The sequence below is a fragment of the Leptidea sinapis genome, chromosome 23 (assembly GCF_905404315.1).
Source record: "Leptidea sinapis chromosome 23, ilLepSina1.1, whole genome shotgun sequence".
Lineage (NCBI taxonomy): Eukaryota > Metazoa > Arthropoda > Insecta > Lepidoptera > Pieridae > Leptidea > Leptidea sinapis.
In genome coordinates, this window is record NC_066287.1 from 8,250,851 (window position 1) to 8,272,747 (window position 21,897).

Genomic DNA, 21,897 nt, shown 5'->3' on the forward strand with positions numbered 1-21,897 from the left:
CCGCGCTTTAAATACATCGCCACGCAATGTTCAGTGAAAAAATCTCCAAATAACAGCATATCCAAACTTAAAAAGGATGGAGTGTTGTAGGTATTTCGGGTTAGTATCCTTAATAAAATTATGTGACTATCTTGAAGTTTTTAATCATTTTCCTAAATAATTACATTTCAATTGTTAGAACAAAATACATCGTCGACGAAATATCGCACCATAAACAATGAGCTTCTTCTGAGCGTACACATTGACTTGAACATTACTGCCACAATTTAAGGTGTTAATTTTAATGTTATCGGTATCGAATACCACTCGAACTTTTTGACAATCTTTTAATAGGCGGTTGAGAGTCTAGTTGATTGTAGTTCCTACAACAATGACATTAAACAAATATTTAATTGAACGAGCAGAGTAATAGAAATTCAACCTTTCATCTCAATCAATCAATGACACAAAAATTGAAGATTTCCTGCCACTGAATCCAAATACAGCCAAGAACAATCTAAGACTGACAAAAGAGTTCTTTACGTGCCACGTAAATATTAGCATCGTCATCCTGTCTTAAAGTCAAAGATAAAAGATCAAACTGCCAGTGTTTACAGTGTTTTTATCTAATAGCAATAACTTTGTACAATATTGAATTATGGTGTTATTTTTTGTAATAACGCAAAAAGGAATTCAGGCATTTCATTCGTTGTTTCTTCTCTTTCAGAGTGCCATTTTCATTCCGAACCAACAATTGAGATCATATGAATTCCAAAGGCATGAATTCTGAGAAAATAAAAGACTTCCAAGGCCAACGAGAGAGTTACTGAGTTACATTATACATAGTTATATTGTCATAAATACGCCTGATTCGGACTATTCCGACGAATCATCTTTGTGTAATACAGACGACAGCGATTAGAATAGGGAATCCATTATTTGTATATAATTTATTGAAATAGAAATGTTTTGTCGCCCTGAAACTTTGTTTACATACTTTATTTCCTCTCGTTGGCCTTACTATAGTAGGAATCTCAACAATATAAATATGTACACTAACCTTTCTCCAAGAGTGCGCCAGTAGTGTGAATGTGGGTGTCGGCATGAGCGTGCGCACGTGGTGGAGCCCTAACTGCGGCAGCGTGGGCAGCCGGCTCAGCGCCAGAAGCGGCGCATATGTCTCGCGGAGCACCACGCCGAACGACATCAGATCTTTCTTACTGAAAATACACAACATTAATTATTATCCTCGCACGATGAGATGGGGACAGGCCACCATCTTTATGACGTCACATATACACTTCAAAAATTTGCAATCAGAGGTACCGTTGACAAAGAGACTACTGCTTGCTGGCGTTACGCAGACGTTAATATGACAAAAGGGCCGTCCCTGTTACAACGTGCGAGGGAATAGTAGATTGTTAACCGAGGGTCGAACGAATCAAGTTCTGAGGTATTTAGACGGCTATAGTCCGAGTAGGAATTGATTCCTTTACCCGTGTTAAACACTCTACTTTTCATTTCGAATATGAGGAAAATAAAACTATTTGTTTATCTAAACTATTCATAGATAAATAGTAATAATATTAGTAGTACCTATTTAAAATTAATTGTCAAATTAGGACAATTTATGTCGACTATTTGAATTTTAAATATGGAACTCACCGCGTACTTAATTGTTGCGGCTTATTCCGCTCAAAGAATTTGCGCTAAGTTCACACTGGCTGTTTAGAAAGTCACATGGCTGCAGCATTTTTTTTATAAGTTTTTCTTTTACATAAAACTCTTCACAGTTGACAGCAGTTCTATTTTTAAAGTTCATTGCGGCCCTTAGGTGAGAAGTAATTTGTATGAGTTATTCCCTCTCTGTGGAGAGAAGCAGCATTTTCTACCCAGAAATTTCAGATCAAAACAAAAATACTTTCCGAGTATGAGAAATGAAAAAACTTTTGTTAATACACGAGTATCACTGGTACCCTTAAAATTAATACTTAAATGCAAATTTTATAGTGAATTGTATACAAAATTTTTTAGGAAAGTATCAATATTGTTTATACATACTGATTTAGATTAAAAAAAATGAAATGGTACCTTCAATAAAAGCGCGTATACCTTCCTTAAAGGCGGATAACGCTCGTGTGATTTCTCTGGTGTTGCAAGAAAATGTTAGCAGCGGTGATCACTTAACATCAGGTGACCCGTATGCCCGTTTGTCCTCCTTTTCGCACGCTCCTTTTTACACGAGGCATCCTCAGGACATTTTGACTCGCCGAACTCTGGCACGAGACTCCAGTTTATGATAATTATGGATTTCTGCAAAGTAACGCCTACTTCAATAATTTTTTGTTTTTCAAGAATCCTGTGTGGCACTGCACAGTAATGAGCAGGGCGTATCATTTACCAACAGCAGCTGAACATCCAGCTTGTTTCAACCCTTATTGTCATGAAAACAACCTAGCTATACGAGGGTGAGAATGCAATGTTACCCTTAGTGCTTAATGCATAGGCTTGGACAGAACACAACTGAGAGCCCTCACCAGGTTCCTATCCGTCCATTGCAAGCTACATGGGCACCTAGCCAGAAAGGGTCTCAGTGAATCAAACCTGTGCAGATTCTGCTGCGAAGCCACTGAAGACCCCATACACATTCTTCTGGAATGCGAAGCCTTTGCCAGAATCAGGCTGGGGTGTCTTAAAACACCTTCACTCAAAGCAGAGGACGTGCCATGCCTGGACCCTTTGAGGATCCTACGCCTTCTAAAAGTAATAGGCCTCGAGGATATAATTTAAATCTCGGCACAGTAACATGTATCCTAGTTAGTAGCCTCGATTCTCCTCCTTAACTTTTAAGTTTGAGAACAGGCGCGCTAGCGCAAGAAGGGGGCACAATAGATCCTAGGATTTAAGTGCATTGAAATTCCCAAATCATAATAATAATAATAATACCCTTAGTTTCTCACGTGCACGTATACCAGTGGACCCAACGGGCTCGTGAAACTTTACCAGTTGATGTAGGCGTCGAGATGGTGATGCAGCAGGTGATGAGCGTTGGCAGCGGGCTGGTGCGCCGGCGTGGCCAGTGTGTAGCGGTGGGTGGCCGCGCTCCACTGCAGCACGGCGGTGGCTCGTTGTCCGCTACCGAAGCCCACCACCAGCGACCGGTACGTGTACGAACGGATGCACACGCCTTGCCATAGTGTTTCACGTTCTGTTATTTAATCAAATAATAATAGTTATTTATGCAACTGTTGTGTAATAAACTAATAAGGTGTATTAAAACACGAATATGATAATAGTATCACATGAGTGTTTTAATACCTAATTATCAACAGTTGCATACAAGACTTTATGTACACCCAGAGTATGAATCCTCTAAAAGATTCTGGAACAGTTAGCTTACTGCTAACATTAAAACACCAGTCCTAGTAGTAACCTAATATTATTCATTACTGATTATATACAAATAAAATAAGTATTAAGAAACAATTATTTATTTTAGTTGTAATTTACATTTTGTATAATGCAATAATTAAAATTCACTCGAATATAATGTTCTTTTGCGTTTAAAATGAATCGCTCATTTTTTGTAAACAAAACAATAAAAATATCGAAGAAAAATGGCGGGGATTCGAATAACCTATTTTTTTTACGGCGCGCGACGTTCTGGTAGTGTGGAACACGCGTAAACTAAAATGTTCTTATTTTGAAATTCATACAGATACCACGCACCGAGCAATAAGAATGTTGCTGTATGTTGAAACTCTTTGCGCATGAAGGGATAAAAAAAACATAGGAGTGTTGTTATGAAATTCAGTACAACATTACAACACTCTTTTGGATGATGTAATGGTTATTAGAACATTGGGTGTTTTAATGTTGGCAATAAGCTAACTGTTTCAGAATCTTTAATAGAGGATTTAAAGCATGGGTATAGATAAACCACATTACGAAACCATAGGACGACCGTCAGCTCTTTGATTATCTAATGAGCCTGGCTAAGCTATGACTATGTACAAATGCTTGTACAATAAACATTGATGTATTTTACGGAGTATATATATGTTTATATACTTTCTTCCACGTACGATCAAGCTGTGAAATGAGCTTCTTTGTGCGGTGTTTCTAAGCCGATAAAACATGGGTACCTTCAAAAAAAGTGCGTACACTTTTCTAAAAAGCTGGCAACTCTTCTGCGATTCCTTTAGTGTTGCAAGAGAATGTGGGCGGCGGTGATCACTTAACATCAAGTGACCCGTACGCTCGTTTGTCCTCCTCTTCGATATTACTATTTTACTATTTCTTCTATGACCTGGCAGGCCGTAACATCGAAAATATAACATAAGCTTTATTCACTACAATCTACTACTAATTCGCAGATATCTGCAATATATACAATTAAATAATTATTATATTAAGTTGAAGTCTAATAACTAATCTGGCGTTTAACCTGTCAAGTTTTATATGGGAATATATCTTATTAGTTGTACCTTGAACAGGCCTGAGCATGAAGTCATGCAGCAAAGTGTGTAGATGAACAATGGCCGCCCAATCCGCAAGAAACGCGTCCGCAGTGCGGCCCGCATCCGTTCCGAGCTCGTACTGCAGGTACACGCAGCGTCTCTCTCCTGCAAAAAATTTTTATGTGATTACATTGATATAACCACGCATTTTACCACCTCAACTTGAAGAACCAGTGAGAGGCTGCTTTGTACAGAATGCCGGCTGTATTATAGGTACCACAACGGCGCCTTTTTCTACAGTGAAGCAGTAATGTGTAACCAATATTGTGATTCGGTTTGAAGGGCGCCGTAGCTGGTAAAATTACTGGGCAAATGGGACTTTAGATTTTAGACCACAACGAAGTAATCTATTAACCTATTTGGTAGATATTATTCCAATAGTCAATGGTGGCGAATGCGATGCGTCCTACTTTGATTTAAAAAAAACATTTGATCTAGTCCACAACGAAGTGCTGATAAAAAGTTAGCAGGATTTGGATTCACGCCACAACTATTAAACTTCATGGTCAGCTACATGGCTGATAGACAGTAGTATGTAAATTTTGCTGGATATACATCAAAGCGTTATTTTACAAGATCCGGTGTAATTCAAGGCAGTAATCTGGGTCCATAAGAATTTAGTAAGAGGGAAGGTGCATCATGCGGACATATTGGGTAGACTGTATATTGTTGTTCCGGATGGCACCGACGTCGGCCGCCGTTGCTGATGGTGCCGACCGCACGCAGCAGCAACGGCGTTATGTTAAGCCAGGCAGCGATAACGCGTACACTTAAATACAATAATGGCCTCACTGACGGATCTGTTTTGTTGCACTCAGGCTGAACTCACGAAAGTAGCATTATTTAAAATATGTTATAAATTTTAATTATAAAAATGTAATAATGTAATATTCTGTAATGATAGTGTGTATTTTCGACCATCTGGTCAAGATCGCCGGAATACGTTGGATGAGGGCAGGGTCGTGGAAATCTTTGGGGGAGGCCTTTGTCCAGCAGTGGACGTCTTCCGGCTGATGATGATGATGAGTGTGTATTTTGATAAAATAAATGCCTCAAGGTGACGGAGCGCAATTGTAGTTTGCTCAGAATTTATGGTTTTTTCAAGAATCCTGAGCGGCAGTGCATTGTAATGGGTAGGACGTATCAATTACCATCAGCTGAACGGCCTGCTCGTCTCGCCCCTTATTGTCATAAAAAATTTAACGAGGTTTCAAGACCTATAACATGTAACAGATCTCAGCATCACAGTATGCTTGCAAATTGTGTCCCTGTTGTGCAGTTGTAGAGGCAATCCTGGTGTTGAGCGTAACAGCAGCAGCTCCAAACTTCGTTGGCTGTTACAAACATGGTTGATAAGGAATAAACGTACGATATGGAAGTGATAAGCGCAGACTAGTACTGACCTGCGGGCCTACCATGAACTCTTATTGCGATTCAATTGACAACCTAAAATGAATTGCTTTGCTATTTCGTATCACGACGTGATTAGAGCTATCTTATTTAGGTTGACGTCAAATCAACTGATTAAATCGCAATGATTATTAATCGCAATGGTAATATTTCAACCTAAACTGGATAGTTTATGTGTCAAAGTGAGCGATTCGAAAAAAGTTCCTTCCTTAGAGGAAAGTGAATGGTGTCGTTAATAACTTTTAAAAATATTGAAAACGTACAGAAAAGGAAAATTTTATTGATGTAAGATGAGGTGAGAATATTTTATAGAACTTTTTGTAAAACAAAATACTGAAAATAAATACCAAAAATTAAAATACTTCAGACAAGGCAGTAAGAGCCCGGACTATAGCCTGTTCGCAAGAACGAATTAAAAAAAATATACTCTGTGGTCCTGTCAAATCAAACATCAATGGAGGTGCGTTCATAACTCGTTATTTTTACGAAAACACCTAAGACAACATTTAATTTGTAATTCAAAGAACTATATTCATTTATATTACTATTATTTAATAAGTACAAAAAAAGCCTTAATGGTTTCAAATTTGACGCTATAAAGCGCAATATTAAAATGTTTTTTTATTATTTTCTATGCAAAAAACCGCTAAAATCACATTATTTTAGGTTTCGAAACGCAACGCATATGGTTCGAGTAAGAGAGACAAACTTATGCAACGACTGTAGAGCGTCATTTCTTTCTCACCGCAGACAAATTTATTTCGTTCATTCTTCTTATGGGATTCAAACGCCATTCAGTAAAAGGCACTTCATGATACGAATTTTAGCGATTCAGTTTAGGTACCTAAATGGAACTGCATCGGAATCGCATCGCTTATTAAAAGTTGATGGTAGGCCCTCTGAGTATTTCTTTACAAGGCAAACTATAGCAAAACATGTTAAAGGGATTTTAAGTTTATTAATATTTAAAAAATAATTATCTATATATATGGAATTAATGTTCTATAAAGGTGCCCGACTTGTTATCTTATAGTCATTATAATCATACAAAAGTAGTAAAAACATTAATTTAATCGAATATTTGTTCTTGCCTTTTCAATATTCCCGAGCAAAAATTGTCACTTCTGGGTGAAGACAGCACACCCATTTACACTGACGTTTCTCAGGTTTATTAGTTTACCATTTATTAGAATAAGCAAACTATGGGACGAAAAGAACTGAAATAAAATAATATTATTTTTATAATATTAGTTATGTATTGCCTTGTTCCTTTGGATTGGGTGTCCGTATCGGCGATCCATGGAAGACAATCTCCGCAGTCCACACCCTGGCCTGGTTCTTGGTGGTCAGTCGGATGGTGGCTGCTAGCAGGCGAGACCGTAGCGCCAGGGCGGCATGTTCGGGGGCACCTTCGGGCCGGGGCAGCGCCACTATGCGCATGCCAAGAGCGGAGCCACCCCATTCCGGCCCCACGCCACCGTGAGTCACCCCGCGGTTCGACAACTGGTAAATTAAAAAAAAAATTAACCGACTTCAAAAGTTGTCATTAGGATATATTGGTATCAGATAATAATGGGGAATATGTATTTATAGATTATTCAAAGTGGTAATAAAAATAGCCGTCCAATGCAGACAATTTACATTTTAAACGCATTCTATTACGGTGCGCATGTACTAAGACGTCATAGTTCATGAACACAAACAAATGATGAGATTTCGATTTCCGGGAATCCTATTGGACTTTTAAAAATTACACTTAATTAAATATATTAATTTAAGCCTAGTTCGTTAACTGTTTTTTATTTCAAAAATAAGGTAAAAACGGTTTAAGTTTCAATATTATTGACAATTTTACAGAGACGAGCAATCAAGGAGTTTCGTGAAGGAACGACAGTCTAGTATCTTAAGCACATACTTTTTGACATAATGCTGATGACGTAACTTCTAACTGTTTCTTCATGTAAGATTAAGTACTTTTAAATCGTTGTAGACTAATTTAGCAACAATAGGCCTTAGTGGTTACAATCAGCCTAGCGAAACTGTCTAAGAAAAAAGCGATTCACTCGATTGTATGAAATGTGCAGTCACTGATAGATTGACAGATGAAGGCTATAATCTTAATCCACTACGTTTTAGGCAACTGTTCCCTTTCAAACTTAGCCGGATTATACTTAGTGGCTAATCGCGATACTGTAATTACTACTATTTCAAACTAATGTCAAATCACTGTACGTTTCATACTAAACTTAATTTCAATTTTTACTTAGGCAGTCGCACCTCTAATTACATAAGTATTTACATCATCTTTATTTACAATTGCTAACTTTACAAAACTGATAAGTTATCTGAGCAATTAATATGAACAAACACACATTAAATTAAATTATATATTAATTACATATAGACAACCGAAGCGAAGCGAGAGTGGGTTAGTGCCCCTTATTCTCATATATGAAATACCGTATAATCATTCATAACTTATTATTGACAACCCTAGTAACTAGTCAATACGAGATACCTCTTGCGCTAAGTTGACGAACGGAACTCGTTCGTCGGCGGCCGCCACCACGTGCGCTAACTCGGGCAGGAAGTACGCCGGCTGACGCACGCGCACCGCCCTAGCCGCATTAGGGGACAGCTTCCGCTTGCCCGGCTGCATGCCTGGTAAGTGATAACAGATATTTATTTATTTATTGTTTTATATATGACACCAAAACAAGGAATGCGATTCGGGTGTCCCCAAAGAGTTTCACCCGCAACCTGATGAGACTACAAAAGGACAAAATATTGTACAATTGTAGGTGTTGCTCCGGTGAATATCCCTTGAACAAGCATCTATCTATCATAGGAGTAACAGACAGCCCTTTGTACAGAGGATGCATGGAGGCAGAAGTAACGCCAGAACACGTGCTTATGGAGTGCAGGAGTGTGGCCGAATAACGGGGACAAATACTCCAAACTTAAAAATACAGCTAGACTTCTGGAATGATCTGGGCTGGTTGGAGTAAGAGGACAAATGAAAACGCACAATGGCCCAATCAAGAGACTAAGTGTGTAAACAGCCCAGCTAAACTTACTAACTAACTATGACACCACTTTAACAAAATATCACTTAAATACTAACATACATATTAATATCATATTATGGTGCAAATGGCGGCCTTATTACTTTATAGAGATATCTTCCAGGCAACCATTTGTAATAAAATAAAAGAGAAAACAGCACATTAAAAGGGTTATAATTATAATATTTATTTCAGACAGTCACATCACCACCAATTACAATTACAGGGATATCCCTGCCTTGTGTAATTGGTTTGCGATTCTTACAATTGGACAGTTGATCAACCACAACAAGATTTTTTTTATATGAAAATAACGGACGAGACGAGCAGGACATTCAGCTGATGGTAATTGATACGCCCTGCCCTGCCGCTCAAGATTATTAAAAAACCCATAAATTCTAAGCGGCACTACAACTGCGCTCTTCCCCTTGAGACATAAAGATGTCAAGTCTCATTTGCCCAGAAATTTCACTAGCTACGGCGCCCTTCTGACCGAAACCCAATAACGTCTACAAATTACTGCTTCACGGCAGAAATAGGCGCCGTTGTGGTACCCATAATCTAGTCGGCATCCTGTGGAAAATTTAAAATTTATGTACAATGCGTCATCGAACGTTTAGCTTAGCGGTGAAAAGCGTTAGAGGCGGATTTCCAGAAACACAAAAACCATCATCTTCCATTAATTTTGGCATTAATGAAATTTGCATACTCTCTGATTATTGGTGCTCTGATTGTCATCATGTAATGTAGTGAAATCACATGGATATGTAACGCTCAGTGGATTGTATTAAAAAAATTGCCAAGAAGTGAAATCACATGGATATTTAACGCTCAGTGGATTGTAGTAAAAAAATGCCAAGAAGTGAAATCACATGGATATGTAAAGCTCAGTGGATTGTAGTAAAAAAATTGCCAAGAAGTGAAATCACATGGATATGTAACGCTCAGTGGATTGTAGTAAAAAAATTGCCAAGAAGTAAATCACATGGATATGTAACGCTCAGTGAATTGTAGTAAAAAATTGCCAAGAAGTGAAATCACATGGATATGTAACGCTCGGTGGATTGTAGTAAAAAAATTGCCAAGAAGTGAAATCACATGGATATGTAACGCTCAGTGGATTGTAGTAAAAAAATTGCCAAGAAGTGAAATCACATGGATATGTAACGCTCAGTGGATTGTAGTAAAAAAATTGCCAAGAAGTGCAGAATAGTTCCTATCACACATACCAGCTGTGTCAAGAGGTGTGAACGGGCCGTGCGTCAGAGTGAAGGTGTCGAGCTCCACTAGCGAGTGAAGCTTGAGGTACGCCCGGGCTATGGCAGGCGAAGCGTTCACATTGGCCGACTGTAACAATAACGTTATTATAGTGAGTGACAACGTGTGTCTAAAATTGGTCCTTAACTACAGGGCCATAAAAGCGTAATCGTAAACACACAAACTGTTATTTAAGTTAATATGTTATGAGTTTATATACGGTAGACATTTATCACATTACTTGTTACTACCTGATCGTCCATCGCGTGTCTCCTGCCTGTGTATGCATGCCTGGTTAAGCAAGTTATGCAATAAACTCTGATTTCTAATGGAGTATCATCAACTTTTTCTTTATAGAAGTGTAGGCCAAATTATCGTACGGGTCACTTGACGTTAAGTATGATCACCGTCACGCACATTCTCTTCCAACACTAGACGAACCACGGGAGCCTTTTAGAAAGATGTATGCGCTTTTGCAGGTACCGATGAAGGATTGTCCTGGAAACACCGCACAAGGAGGCTCTTTCTATAGCTTGGTTGTGCGTGGAAGAAAGTTCCTGGAAATCTAGCCAATTGTCTTTGCGTTCCAGATTACCACGGAGTTGGCAATCGCCTGGGAGGTCTCATTACGAGAATTAAAGGGAAGTGTCCTCGAAGAACGGTGGACGACAATTTAGGTTTTATTAGTGGTAAACGTGCTTAATAGGATCGTTTTTACAGTAAGCTCTTCACGAGTGGTAAACGCGCATCAAATTTAACTCTAAAGTAACAATTTTTGAAAAATATAATATCATTAAAAGTATCATTACGACAATTATTATGGGCTGGACAATTAGTATAAGTTACTGTCATTTATTACTATTCTATCTATAGTATATTATGATACAAGTGAGCTAAGTTGCTCATTATGCACGAGGCTGTGGGTTGCAGCCCGAGCCGTAGACGAGGGCGTAAATCAGCCAGTGTTTATTTAGACTTTATCTCCACCCATAACGTGAAACCTCTACAAAAGATTCTGAAACAGTTAGCTTACTGCTGACATTAAAAAAGCCTATCCTAGTAACCATAATATCATCCAAAGGAGTGTTATTATGAAAACGGATGATGTAATGTTGTACTGAATTTCATTACAACACTCGATTGAATGATGTAATGGTTATTAGGACATTGGTGTTTTAATGTTGGCAATAAGCTAACTGTTTTAGAATCTCTAATAGAGGATTTAAATCATGGGTGTAGATAAAGAGTATTATAAATGTATGTACCTCATCCTCGCACTCGTCGGGCGTGCAGCGCCGTGCTCCGGCCAGATGGAAGCACAGCGCGACGCTGCATGCGCTGCCGCTGTTGGTACTACTGCTGGTCGTCGCCGTGCAACCAGACGCCACTTCCTTCATTTCTACCACCTTCAACAACATACAGTAATAATTATATTTATACTAGCCATTCCGGGTGAATTATAAAATTAAATAAATTAAACAATAAAAAAATAAGTAGACATAAACTGAATGGTGGTAGTTTCATGTCGATACGATCAGTGGTTTAGGCGTGATTGAGCCTCAATCAAAGACCATAATCATTATATATATAATGAAAATGGAATGAATATATATATATATATATATATATATATATATATATATATATATATATATATATATAAAATGTGTCCCGGCATGTAGTACCTAATAAATTTTTAGGAGTAGTAACTATAAACTATTTTATCGATGATAGTACCACATACAGGGGGTCAATTCCAAAACCCTACCAGTCTGCAGCTACTTTTATTTTTATCTAAGCAAAATTGACCATAATTAGTTAAACAACGGCGGTTTAACTTCTACGTCTTGTAGGGGCTCAATGTTGGTGTTATAAAAAAATCAGGCAAATAACTGACTATTAACCCAACGTATTAATTTTATAAAATAAAAATATAATAAGAACCCACACACCCTCTCGGGAACTAGAGCTGGCGCCTACACGCCAATCGGGGAAACTACCTTGAATACAGAATGACCCCTACTCAGCGGCGGTCTGTAATGCGACATGCATGAATGGACGAAAAAATTTGAGGTGATGTTGTAAAAATTTCACTTTAAAACATACGTTACAATATCTGTATGGAATTGCTGCATGACGTACCTACTTTTTACTAGTCAATGTCTTAGATCATTTATACGTCTCGATGTGACAGCTATGAAAACGTCGTAAAAAAATTAAGTTGAGATTAAGCCTGTATATATACACTAACACAAAGTGACATAGAAATCTTGAGTGTAAGATGTGGCTCACGCACACTAAAATAATAAACCTGGCCTGTTTTTATCGGTTGTCTTACTAGACGTATAAAATATCTTAGAATTTTTGCACGTAACAAATAGTATTTAACAGAAGTGGTTGTTTCCTTCGAGACCACCTAAAAGAAACCCTCAAAAACAGCTTATCTAATTTCTGTGGTGTTAGTGGTGGCGTGAGAGTATGAGGAGCTCTCCTTTTATGAAAACCCCTGCACACTTAGTGCGCTTTATTTTCGACCGACACTTGATTGCAATAACTACAACTAAACGTAAGATGAAATGCTTCAGGACAATAAACATACCAGGATGTGATCGGTGTGTCGATGTAAGGTGACATAAAGTCGATCGGGCGACAGTTTGTTGAGCGGATGGTCTACGCCATGCAGGAACGGCAGATGTTCGCACACACTGGCGGGCAGATGCTGCAGAGTCTTCTCACAGCGCCGCGCCACCAGCCAGAACCTGAAAGATTTCATATACTGTCATTAAAAACTTTTTTAAAGTAAACGGCGCCAACATAGCCCCGGCCTTGAAAGGTTCCCCTTTCAAAGAAATCACCGAAGTGATACTTCTTTTGGCGCGTTAGGAAAAATTATCAGAAAAATTATTCGACAACCAGACGTTAGCTGGACAACGACACGTCCATAGTACACTGTACACAGACATGCACCAAGCTGATGTTGCGTTAACTTTGCAGTAAGCCTTTGCTTTTAAGCCTAGTTCGGACTAATTAAGGTAGTGTAAAGTAAAAAATCCAATTGTAATTACACACATCTAATGAAAACGCATGTTATTCACTTTGAGTAGTTTAACAAATAATCAAGATTATCCATTTTGGCTCAAACATATTATTATGCCAACATTTTGTATGTCTCCAGTATTTTTTATCATTAAAGAAATACATAAATGTTATTAAAAATGTCGAACACGGTAAATGTTAAATGTTTATTTAGTTTACTAAGTTTAGTCAATATAGAATTTATACTATATTTCTAATAATATTTGTAGACTAACTCGACATGCGCGAGCGTTTAGAAAAGCATGTAATTAAATAGGCTTTTGGCGCGCGTGCTATGAACAATAAACTAGCCTTTCTATTTCGATTTGCTTTTTGTGGTCTGCAGTCTGTTTGGTTGCGCAAAAATTTTGGCGGTACGACCATCTCGGACGCGTGCACAGAATGTTACTGCTCGAGCCACTACTAATTACTATATATTGAACGGTGGCTCAAATACTCGCCTGCTAGTCTGGTAACCGGTGACACTCTCATCTCATTGCACGCATCATGTGTGTTTAGTTTCTTGTTTATTTAAAATATTGTTTGCTAATTCCATACGATGGATAATTTCGATACAGAACGGTTTCTAATAGAAATTCAAAGTGGATTTTGAGATAATTCTTCCTCCGATTATTCCAATAGTGATTTAAAAATTAATGTTGGAAGGAAATAGATTTGTTTGGAGTACAAGAGCAAAGAAACTCTTTCCCTACGTATATACAGCAGTAGTGCTATCTCTTCGAGGTCCATCACTGTTTAGTAGCTTACGGACACCACGGCGACTGGCTGCGCCACCTTGGTGTTTCGCTGAAATATAGTCCTTATAAATTTATTTATTAATTTTTGGGAGACTTACAGCTAGCTTACAATTATAACTTACGAAATAATTAAAACTAATGAAGGCTAGTTAAAAGTTTCCACATTTATTACGCTTTAAAACTATATTAATACAATTATTTAAATTGGAAGAACTTATTAGTTAAATTTATTTTTAATTTAGTACTAGATATAGAAAACAAATCTACATCAATGTCTTTTGACAAGTCGTATAAATGATACCTTAGTTGCGTGAGCAACGGTCTGAGCGTTTTGAGATCTGCGGCAGCGAGCGCGTTGGCGAGGTCGTTGACGCGGGGCGTGGCCGGGTAGGCGGGCACCCTGGCCCGCAGGCGGCCGCCGTGCGCACCCACCGACACCAGCAGCTGCTCCGCGCGCAGGCACGGCGCCACCACGGAGCAGGCCAACACACACGGCCAGCCGCCCACTGTACACTCCACCTGCAACTTGCATTTCTCTATTTGCAAGAAACATTTGCAGCTACAGTTGATACAAATCTAAAACTTTGTAAAGGCACATGTTTCGTGACAGATATGCAAATACAAAAACATTTTACTAAAAGCTTATTTTATTTTTCTTTATTGATTTAGGTGCTTTTATACGTATGTACATGTCAGCCCCATTATAATCTAAGTGCATTAAAAACACAAAAGAAAAACAAAATTCTTGACTTAACAAACTAGAAAAAAGAAGTTAATAAAACCAAAAGCAAGTTATATCTATAGTAAAAAGCTTCTTCTGCACTGGGCCTCATTTTAAATATAATCACTTACCCAGAGATATAATAGAAACGCAGGAGATCCCGATGTTTATTATAATTCAAATATTTTTATTCAAAATAGGATGTGATATCACTTATTGAAAGTCAAAATCTACCACCCATTCCGAAACGAATGCCTTACACCTGAGAAGAATGGGCCCTCATCTAACTCAGCGGGCTTTTATTTTTCATCGAAAAAATATGTTTACACAATAATATTGTACAATTAAACTTATTATTTAAGAAGCCTGAGGGCGGTCGTTACATTCCCAATCTGTGGTATCATTAAGAAAGTCTTTTATGTTATAGTAACCTTGACCACCCAAACGTTTCAAACAATCCTTTTGAATAACGTAATACTTTTGTTTTGAACATTTTCTGGCATCTTGTTGTCAAATCATAATTCTCATCGTTAGACATTTTAGCTGACAGGATTATGAACATTTTGCACTAGACCAATATGCTTTTTAATGTTGCATGCTGTAATTAATCAGAGTTTGGTTGCTCATGTATTTTTGTATATGTTTAACACCTGCACATTACCCAAATTAGCAATACCAGCCACATCTGTTATATATCTTTTTTGAGCTTCAATTGAATTCAAACATAACGTAACTTGTGATGGCTACCTCGACGTTTATGCACGTGGAGTTTAATTTTTACATTACGAAATAAATTTCTCCTTTTTATTTGCAATATTTTTTCTTTTTTTTTTTAATAGATTGATAAAGTTTAGAAAGTAAACAGTAAGATTAAACAAATATAGGTATTTCACTTCACAACAAATATTTCAGTAATTAACGGCTTTAATCCCGAATATTTGTTTTATAACTATTATTAGCTACCTATAACAGTATTGTACAGTATAATCAGAACAGAAAGTGACAATTATTTATCGTAATACAAACTCTCCACCTAAAACCTTACTGTTACGGCATCATATCGCGTCCTCACGTTATGTGTGATCAAACCATCCACATCGCAAATACAATTTTGAGCGTTTTAAAAAGTCTTGAATCTAAGTAATACCTACATAAATGATTGAAGGTTTGATCTATCAATAGTATCCATATTCACTCACCCCTAAATCGTTGAGTAGAACTTTAAGATCGTTTAGTCGCTGTCGGGAGCGCACGTGCACGGTGTGGGCTAGTAGGCGTTCCATGGAAGGTGCGTGCGGGGTCAGGGCTGCCGCCACCCGCTCGCCGCCTGCCAGGGCTGGCACGTGCCACACGCTCAGAGACTCGCCCTCCGCACCCACTATCACACGGTAGCCCAGTTCGCAGCCCAGCTCCCTGAGGCAAATACTTGTTATTTATTTATTTATTTGGTAATCTTACAGCGATACCGTTGAATTATAGTTATTTATCTACCCATGCTTCATAACCTCTATTAAAGATTCTAAAACAATTAGATTATTGCCAACATTAAAACACCCAATGTCCTAATAGTTATTTATGCAACTGTTGTGTAATAAGGGGTATTAAAACACGATTGTGGATTTATCTCACGAGGCGAAGCCGAGTGTGATAATAGTATCACATAAGTGTTTTAATACCTAATTATCAACAGTTGCGTACAAGACTTTATCTACACCCAGAATATGAATCCTCTAAAAGATTCTGGAACAGTTAGCTTACTGCTAACATTAAAACACCAGTCCTAGTAGTAACCTAATATCATTCGTTACTGATTATATACAAATAAAATAAGTATTAAGAAACAATTATTTATTTTAGTAGTAATTTACATTTTGTATAATGCAATAATTAAAATTCACTCGAATATAATGTTCTTTTGCAGCGTTTAAAATGAATCGCTAATTTTTTGGAAACAAAACAATAAAAATATCGAAGAAAAATGGCGGGAATTTGAATAACCTACTTTTTTTTTACGGCACGCGACGTTCTAGGAGTGTGGAGCGCGCGTAAACGAAAATGTTCTTTTTTTGAAATTCATACAGATACCACGCATCGAGCAATAAGAATGTGGTTGTATGTTGAAACTCTTTGCGCATGAAGTATCCCTTCATGCGCAAAGAGTTTCAAACATAGGAGTGTTGTTATGAAATTCAGTACAACATTACAACACTCTTTTGGATGATGTAATGGTTATTAGAACATTGGGTGTTTTAATGTTGGCAATAAGCTAACTGTTTCAGAATCTTTAATAGAGGATTTAAAGCATGGATGTAGATAAAAACCATTACATCATCCAAACGAGTGTTGTAATGTTGTACTGAATTTCATAACAACGCTCCTTTGTTTTATTTTCAATCCCTTCATGCGCAAAGAGTTTCTACAGACAGCCACACTTATTGCTCGATGCGTGGTATCTGTATGAATTTCAAAAAAATAACATTTTCGTTTACGCTCGTTCCACACACAGAGAACGTCGCGCGCCGTAAAAAAAGGAGGTTATTCGAATCCCCGCCAGCGAACAAGGCACTACCTACCTTTTCTCGAAGCGCTTCGTTTTTTTTAACTTGAGATTTCAGATTCTATTTTGACAGACTTGCTACAACTATACAATAATCATAATAATATTATTATATTATTACTTAATTAAAGTGATTATCATGTGGTTAAGCCACGCCTATATTACAGCTCCATTCTATTTTGACGATGAGTGCTACGCTTATACGGGAGATCATTAAGTAAGTCCAAAATAAGTAAATTTACTACCATATTTATAATATTCACAAAGAGTCGAGAATTTGATTTAATTTTAAATGACCATCGATAAAGATTATAGAAAAAACTGTAATCATAAAGATAACAAACCTCCAATAAGAGACTTGCAGCTTCTGCCCTGGTATGTACTTGTCCACTTGTAAGTGTTTCGCCAATCGGTCTCGACAGAGTCTCAAAGTTTGTGTATATAGAAGCTCCAGAGAGAGGGAACGGCAAAAGAATCGGAGAGCTGTTAGAGCACCATTTAAGCCCGCGGCAGCAAGTCGAGCCTGAGCAACCCCTCGGAGCCAATTGAGTTGTGAACTATGAACCAAGGGTTTTCCCTCTACAACAAAACATACATTTGTAAGAAGTTTTACTTTAACCCAATTAAACCACACTTTTTTGTCGAACCTAGGAGGATCTACTACTGCAACTATTTGAATATTTTGCAGTCTTCATTCCAACTTTTGTTCGGATCCAAATAATTTGCTGTAGATATATGTATAAATCAGATGTCCGCTGGGCCAGTAAAGTCTTCGAATAGCGACCACGTACCGGTAGACGCAGTGTTGGTAGGACCCCCCACAAGATGGACCGACGATCTGGTCAAGATTGCCAGAATACGTTGGATGAGGGCAAAGTAGCACCGATAGTCGTGGAAATCTTTGGGGGAGGCCTTTGTCCAGCAGTGGACGTCTTCCGACTGATGATATATAAAATAGAGTCTAAACATATGCTGGTGAAATTTATTTACAACAAACTCTCAATTCTCAGCACTAATACATCCTACAAAGAGGAATGTCTCTGGCACCCATTAAATACAAGTGTTTGTCTTAACAAACGGACAGTGGCCTTTTCTCGCCTTGACAAAGTGTAAGTACTTTAGTTAAGCTATGAAACAATAATAGACAGACAGACAAAGGTCTTTTTACATTCATAACATAAACGCATTTCAACATATACTTAGTAACCTCAATAACCAGATATAAAGAGCAAACATTGGGTTTCGCGCGCCATTGCACAGAATGTGTAAATAGTTTTCTTGACATCGACATATTTTCGTGCTCCCCTGCTGTGTTCAGACACAGTTTAGAATTAAAATTAAAGTTATCATTGCCCCAAGTTTAATTAATTTCATTTGTCTACATCCTTTGTATCAATGCGCATAATCAAATTAGTTAGTTCTGTGAGTGTTTGCGTTTGTGTCTTTTTGTTATTATTGTATTTGTGAAACGTGTGTTAGGATGCATCTATATTTATATTTTGTATCTCTTTCCTATATTGTTCAGTTCTTGTGATGTGTTTGTTATGTTTCCTTGTAATAATAAATAAATAAATGACCACTCACAAAGTATTGTTGAATACTAGTACCTATTAAACAGATTAGTAAGCCTTACCTCCAGTTTCATTATCTTGAATTAAAATAGCAATGTCTAACAACCGCCAAGGCATATTAGGGCCATCTCCCATCACTGTCAATGAAACACTAAATTCTTGGCCCACAGTGAATGTTGCTCTTCCATTTTCAACCTGAATTTATGTATGTAGTTAATTACACAATTCTCTGAAAATGTTTTCTTAGCAAATGTGTCAACCGTTCGAGTGACGCATGGATCGTAAATCTTGGTATGACTTGTTGATCGCTTAGGTTGGTAAGAGCACTAGGATGGAACCCGAGAGGCGCAAGTTTGAGTCATGCATCGTTCATAAATTTTTAGTTGTTAATTGTTAAATGCAGCCCCTATTTTAAATAAAAATAATGATGTTGAATATATGGATGTAATATAAATTACTTTCTTAATGATACCTTAGATTGGGAATGGAGCTACCACCCTCAGGCTACTAAATAATTCAAATTCAAATATTTTGTTCAAAATAAGATTCAAAATCACTTATTGTATGTCAAAAACTACCAATCATTCAAAATACACTGCCTTAGACCAGAGGAGAACGTCCGAAAGAAACTCAGCGGGCTTTTTTTAAATAAAAATATGGATTACATTGTAATATTATACAATTAATATTTTTACTTGGAGAGGGTGTATTAAGGGGACGAGGGGTCCACTTCATTCCCAGTCTGTGGTATCATTAAGAAAATCATTTATGTTATAATAACATTTCCCATTTTTTCATTTCCCAACAACATTTTTTATTTGTTGAAATTTTTCACTTAATTATTCTTTACAACATAGGTTATTAATAGCATGAATAGTCCTTTTCTGCAGTACAAAGATAGTATTAATATCAGTTGCACTCTTCTATAACAATCTACCATAGGACATAATACTATGAAAATAACTAAAGGAAACTTTTTGAAGATACTGATAACCGGTTATGCTAAGTGGATAATGTACGGAAGAATGCTCGAAAAATGTCGTGGTCAAAGGTGGTAAAATCCGCATTAATCTAAACAAGGTAATGCTGTATGTATGAGGATGAGATTAAAGCAAGATGTTGAAAGAAAGAGGCCGGAGTCAATCAATAGAAAGAGTGTGATCTTTCACCATGATAACACTAGACCACACACATTATCAGCCACTCAGCAAAATTCATCATTTATAAAGTAAAAACCCAAGAGCCAACATTGAAACCTACCTTTAGGCTCCTTACGTCACAAGGTAATGATGCAGTAGTAAGCCTCTGTCGCACAATATGAGCAAGTGCTTTCAGTGTAGATCTCCTCTCTCCTGGGGTAAGAGATGGTGGTGGCACAAGGCGCTCACGTATAACAGCAGGTAATCGACTGTATGTTCCTAGGGTTAACACTTCTACTGCAGCAGCCATATGAAATGTAGGCAATCTGAAAAAAAGATTTCATATGCATATTACCATTAGATGTCGTTGTATTCAGGGAATGTTGGTGGTATAATCGGTAGAACCATTGACCATCAGTTCAATCCTCATCCAACACATACCATTGTTTTTGGATTTCAAATCCTTATGTTTTTTTATTACACACTTTATATGGTCTGCAAATCAAATAAACCCAACTTAAGGGATTTCCCGAGAAACAGAAACTGGAGACCTCATACCATACTAAGGGTGGTAATGTTCTAATGATACCTCTGGTATTATAAGAGAGTAAGGACCACGGTGATTACATACCATAGCCATATGTATGATTATATTTTGTTCTCCTCTTCTATACAAAAGAATTAAAAAATGCTTATGTAACCCATTCTCATCTGATGGTTGGATCATCTGAGGGGTGTTAACAATGAATGGTTTCAGGACTTCTCATAAGAATTTACAAAATATATCACTTTTTGAGGAAACAATTTCAAAGTTGAATATAAATACTTTTCTTTAATCATAGTATAAAAAAATATTAGAATACATCATAAAAATACTTAGATATTAGTTACATATTAATGTCAGGTTTTGTTGAGATAGAGGGTATAGTGGTGAGCTAGGTCTGACTGACCAGTGCCAGATTACTTGCTGCTGTGGCTCAGTTAATATCAATTTAATTCCTACACTATAATTTTAAGTTTTTATTATTTATACTACCTTGCATGAACTAGTGTTTCTCGAGCGACACGAGCTAGGACATCTGCAGTTTCAACAAAAAGTAATGCTTGTTTATCCAAAAATGCCATAATATGAGCTGATCGATCTACTTTGGTTGCGCTGCTGGCCCACTTTACCAATGCCAACAGCCTAACAAATAACTGTCGAGTACGAGCACTAAATTTGTAGATTTCAATCTTTCTTTCCATATCTGTTTTCCTTGGTAATCTGTAACAGTAAATAAGTATTAGCCCTACTTTATTATAATGTTTAATTGAAGCCCAACTGTGTCAGTATATGATATTCAATAACTAGATTACACAAATGACTTACAGTTCAGCTAATACAGTCAATTCGTCGTAAGTTCTTTGCACAATAAAATCTATCAATAATCCCAATGAAATTGAGCCGCCTCGGGCACCGCCAGCTTCGGTGCCCTGCGTACATCCTTCTATTGATACGGGTACCATAGTTCATTAATTATTTTATCAAATTAACAACATTCATTTATACTAAATTACAATATTGCAAACATTTGAGCTTTTATAGATCGTGCACCAGCCTGAAAAATTAACAAAATTAAAACTCAATTTTAATGTAAAAAAATATATTTTAGTAATTCGGCAAAGCATATAAAACATTTTAAATCAACAATCTAGTAATATACTTCTACTTTCTCTAATTAGCACAGGAGCAGAAATTTACAAAATAATAATCGTAAAAAATATTTATAATTTCTTACTCTTCAAATTTCACTCTATTTCTAAATCTAGTTTACAAAATAAAACGCATCAAATCTCAAGCTAAAG

The 21,897-nt window shown here is 37.2% G+C and overlaps 1 protein-coding gene across 1 annotated transcript in view; it reads right to left on the minus strand.

Annotated features, from left to right (window-relative positions):
• The window catches only part of LOC126971310 (mediator of RNA polymerase II transcription subunit 14), a 34,311-nt gene extending 12,414 nt beyond the window's left edge, over positions 1-21,897 (minus strand). The window contains exons 1-16 of the mRNA XM_050817530.1: positions 21,831-21,897; positions 21,422-21,650; positions 21,089-21,316; positions 20,174-20,378; positions 18,976-19,108; positions 17,687-17,921; positions 15,985-16,198; positions 14,366-14,583; positions 12,831-12,990; positions 11,497-11,637; positions 10,204-10,321; positions 8,428-8,570; positions 7,172-7,412; positions 4,467-4,604; positions 2,983-3,187; positions 1,040-1,199 (exon numbers count right to left, since the gene is read on the minus strand). Coding sequence (XP_050673487.1) covers positions 1,040-1,199; positions 2,983-3,187; positions 4,467-4,604; positions 7,172-7,412; positions 8,428-8,570; positions 10,204-10,321; positions 11,497-11,637; positions 12,831-12,990; positions 14,366-14,583; positions 15,985-16,198; positions 17,687-17,921; positions 18,976-19,108; positions 20,174-20,378; positions 21,089-21,316; positions 21,422-21,558 — 2,676 coding nt within the window. The 5' untranslated portion in view covers positions 21,559-21,650; positions 21,831-21,897. The remainder of the gene's footprint in view (positions 1-1,039; positions 1,200-2,982; positions 3,188-4,466; positions 4,605-7,171; positions 7,413-8,427; positions 8,571-10,203; positions 10,322-11,496; positions 11,638-12,830; positions 12,991-14,365; positions 14,584-15,984; positions 16,199-17,686; positions 17,922-18,975; positions 19,109-20,173; positions 20,379-21,088; positions 21,317-21,421; positions 21,651-21,830) is intronic.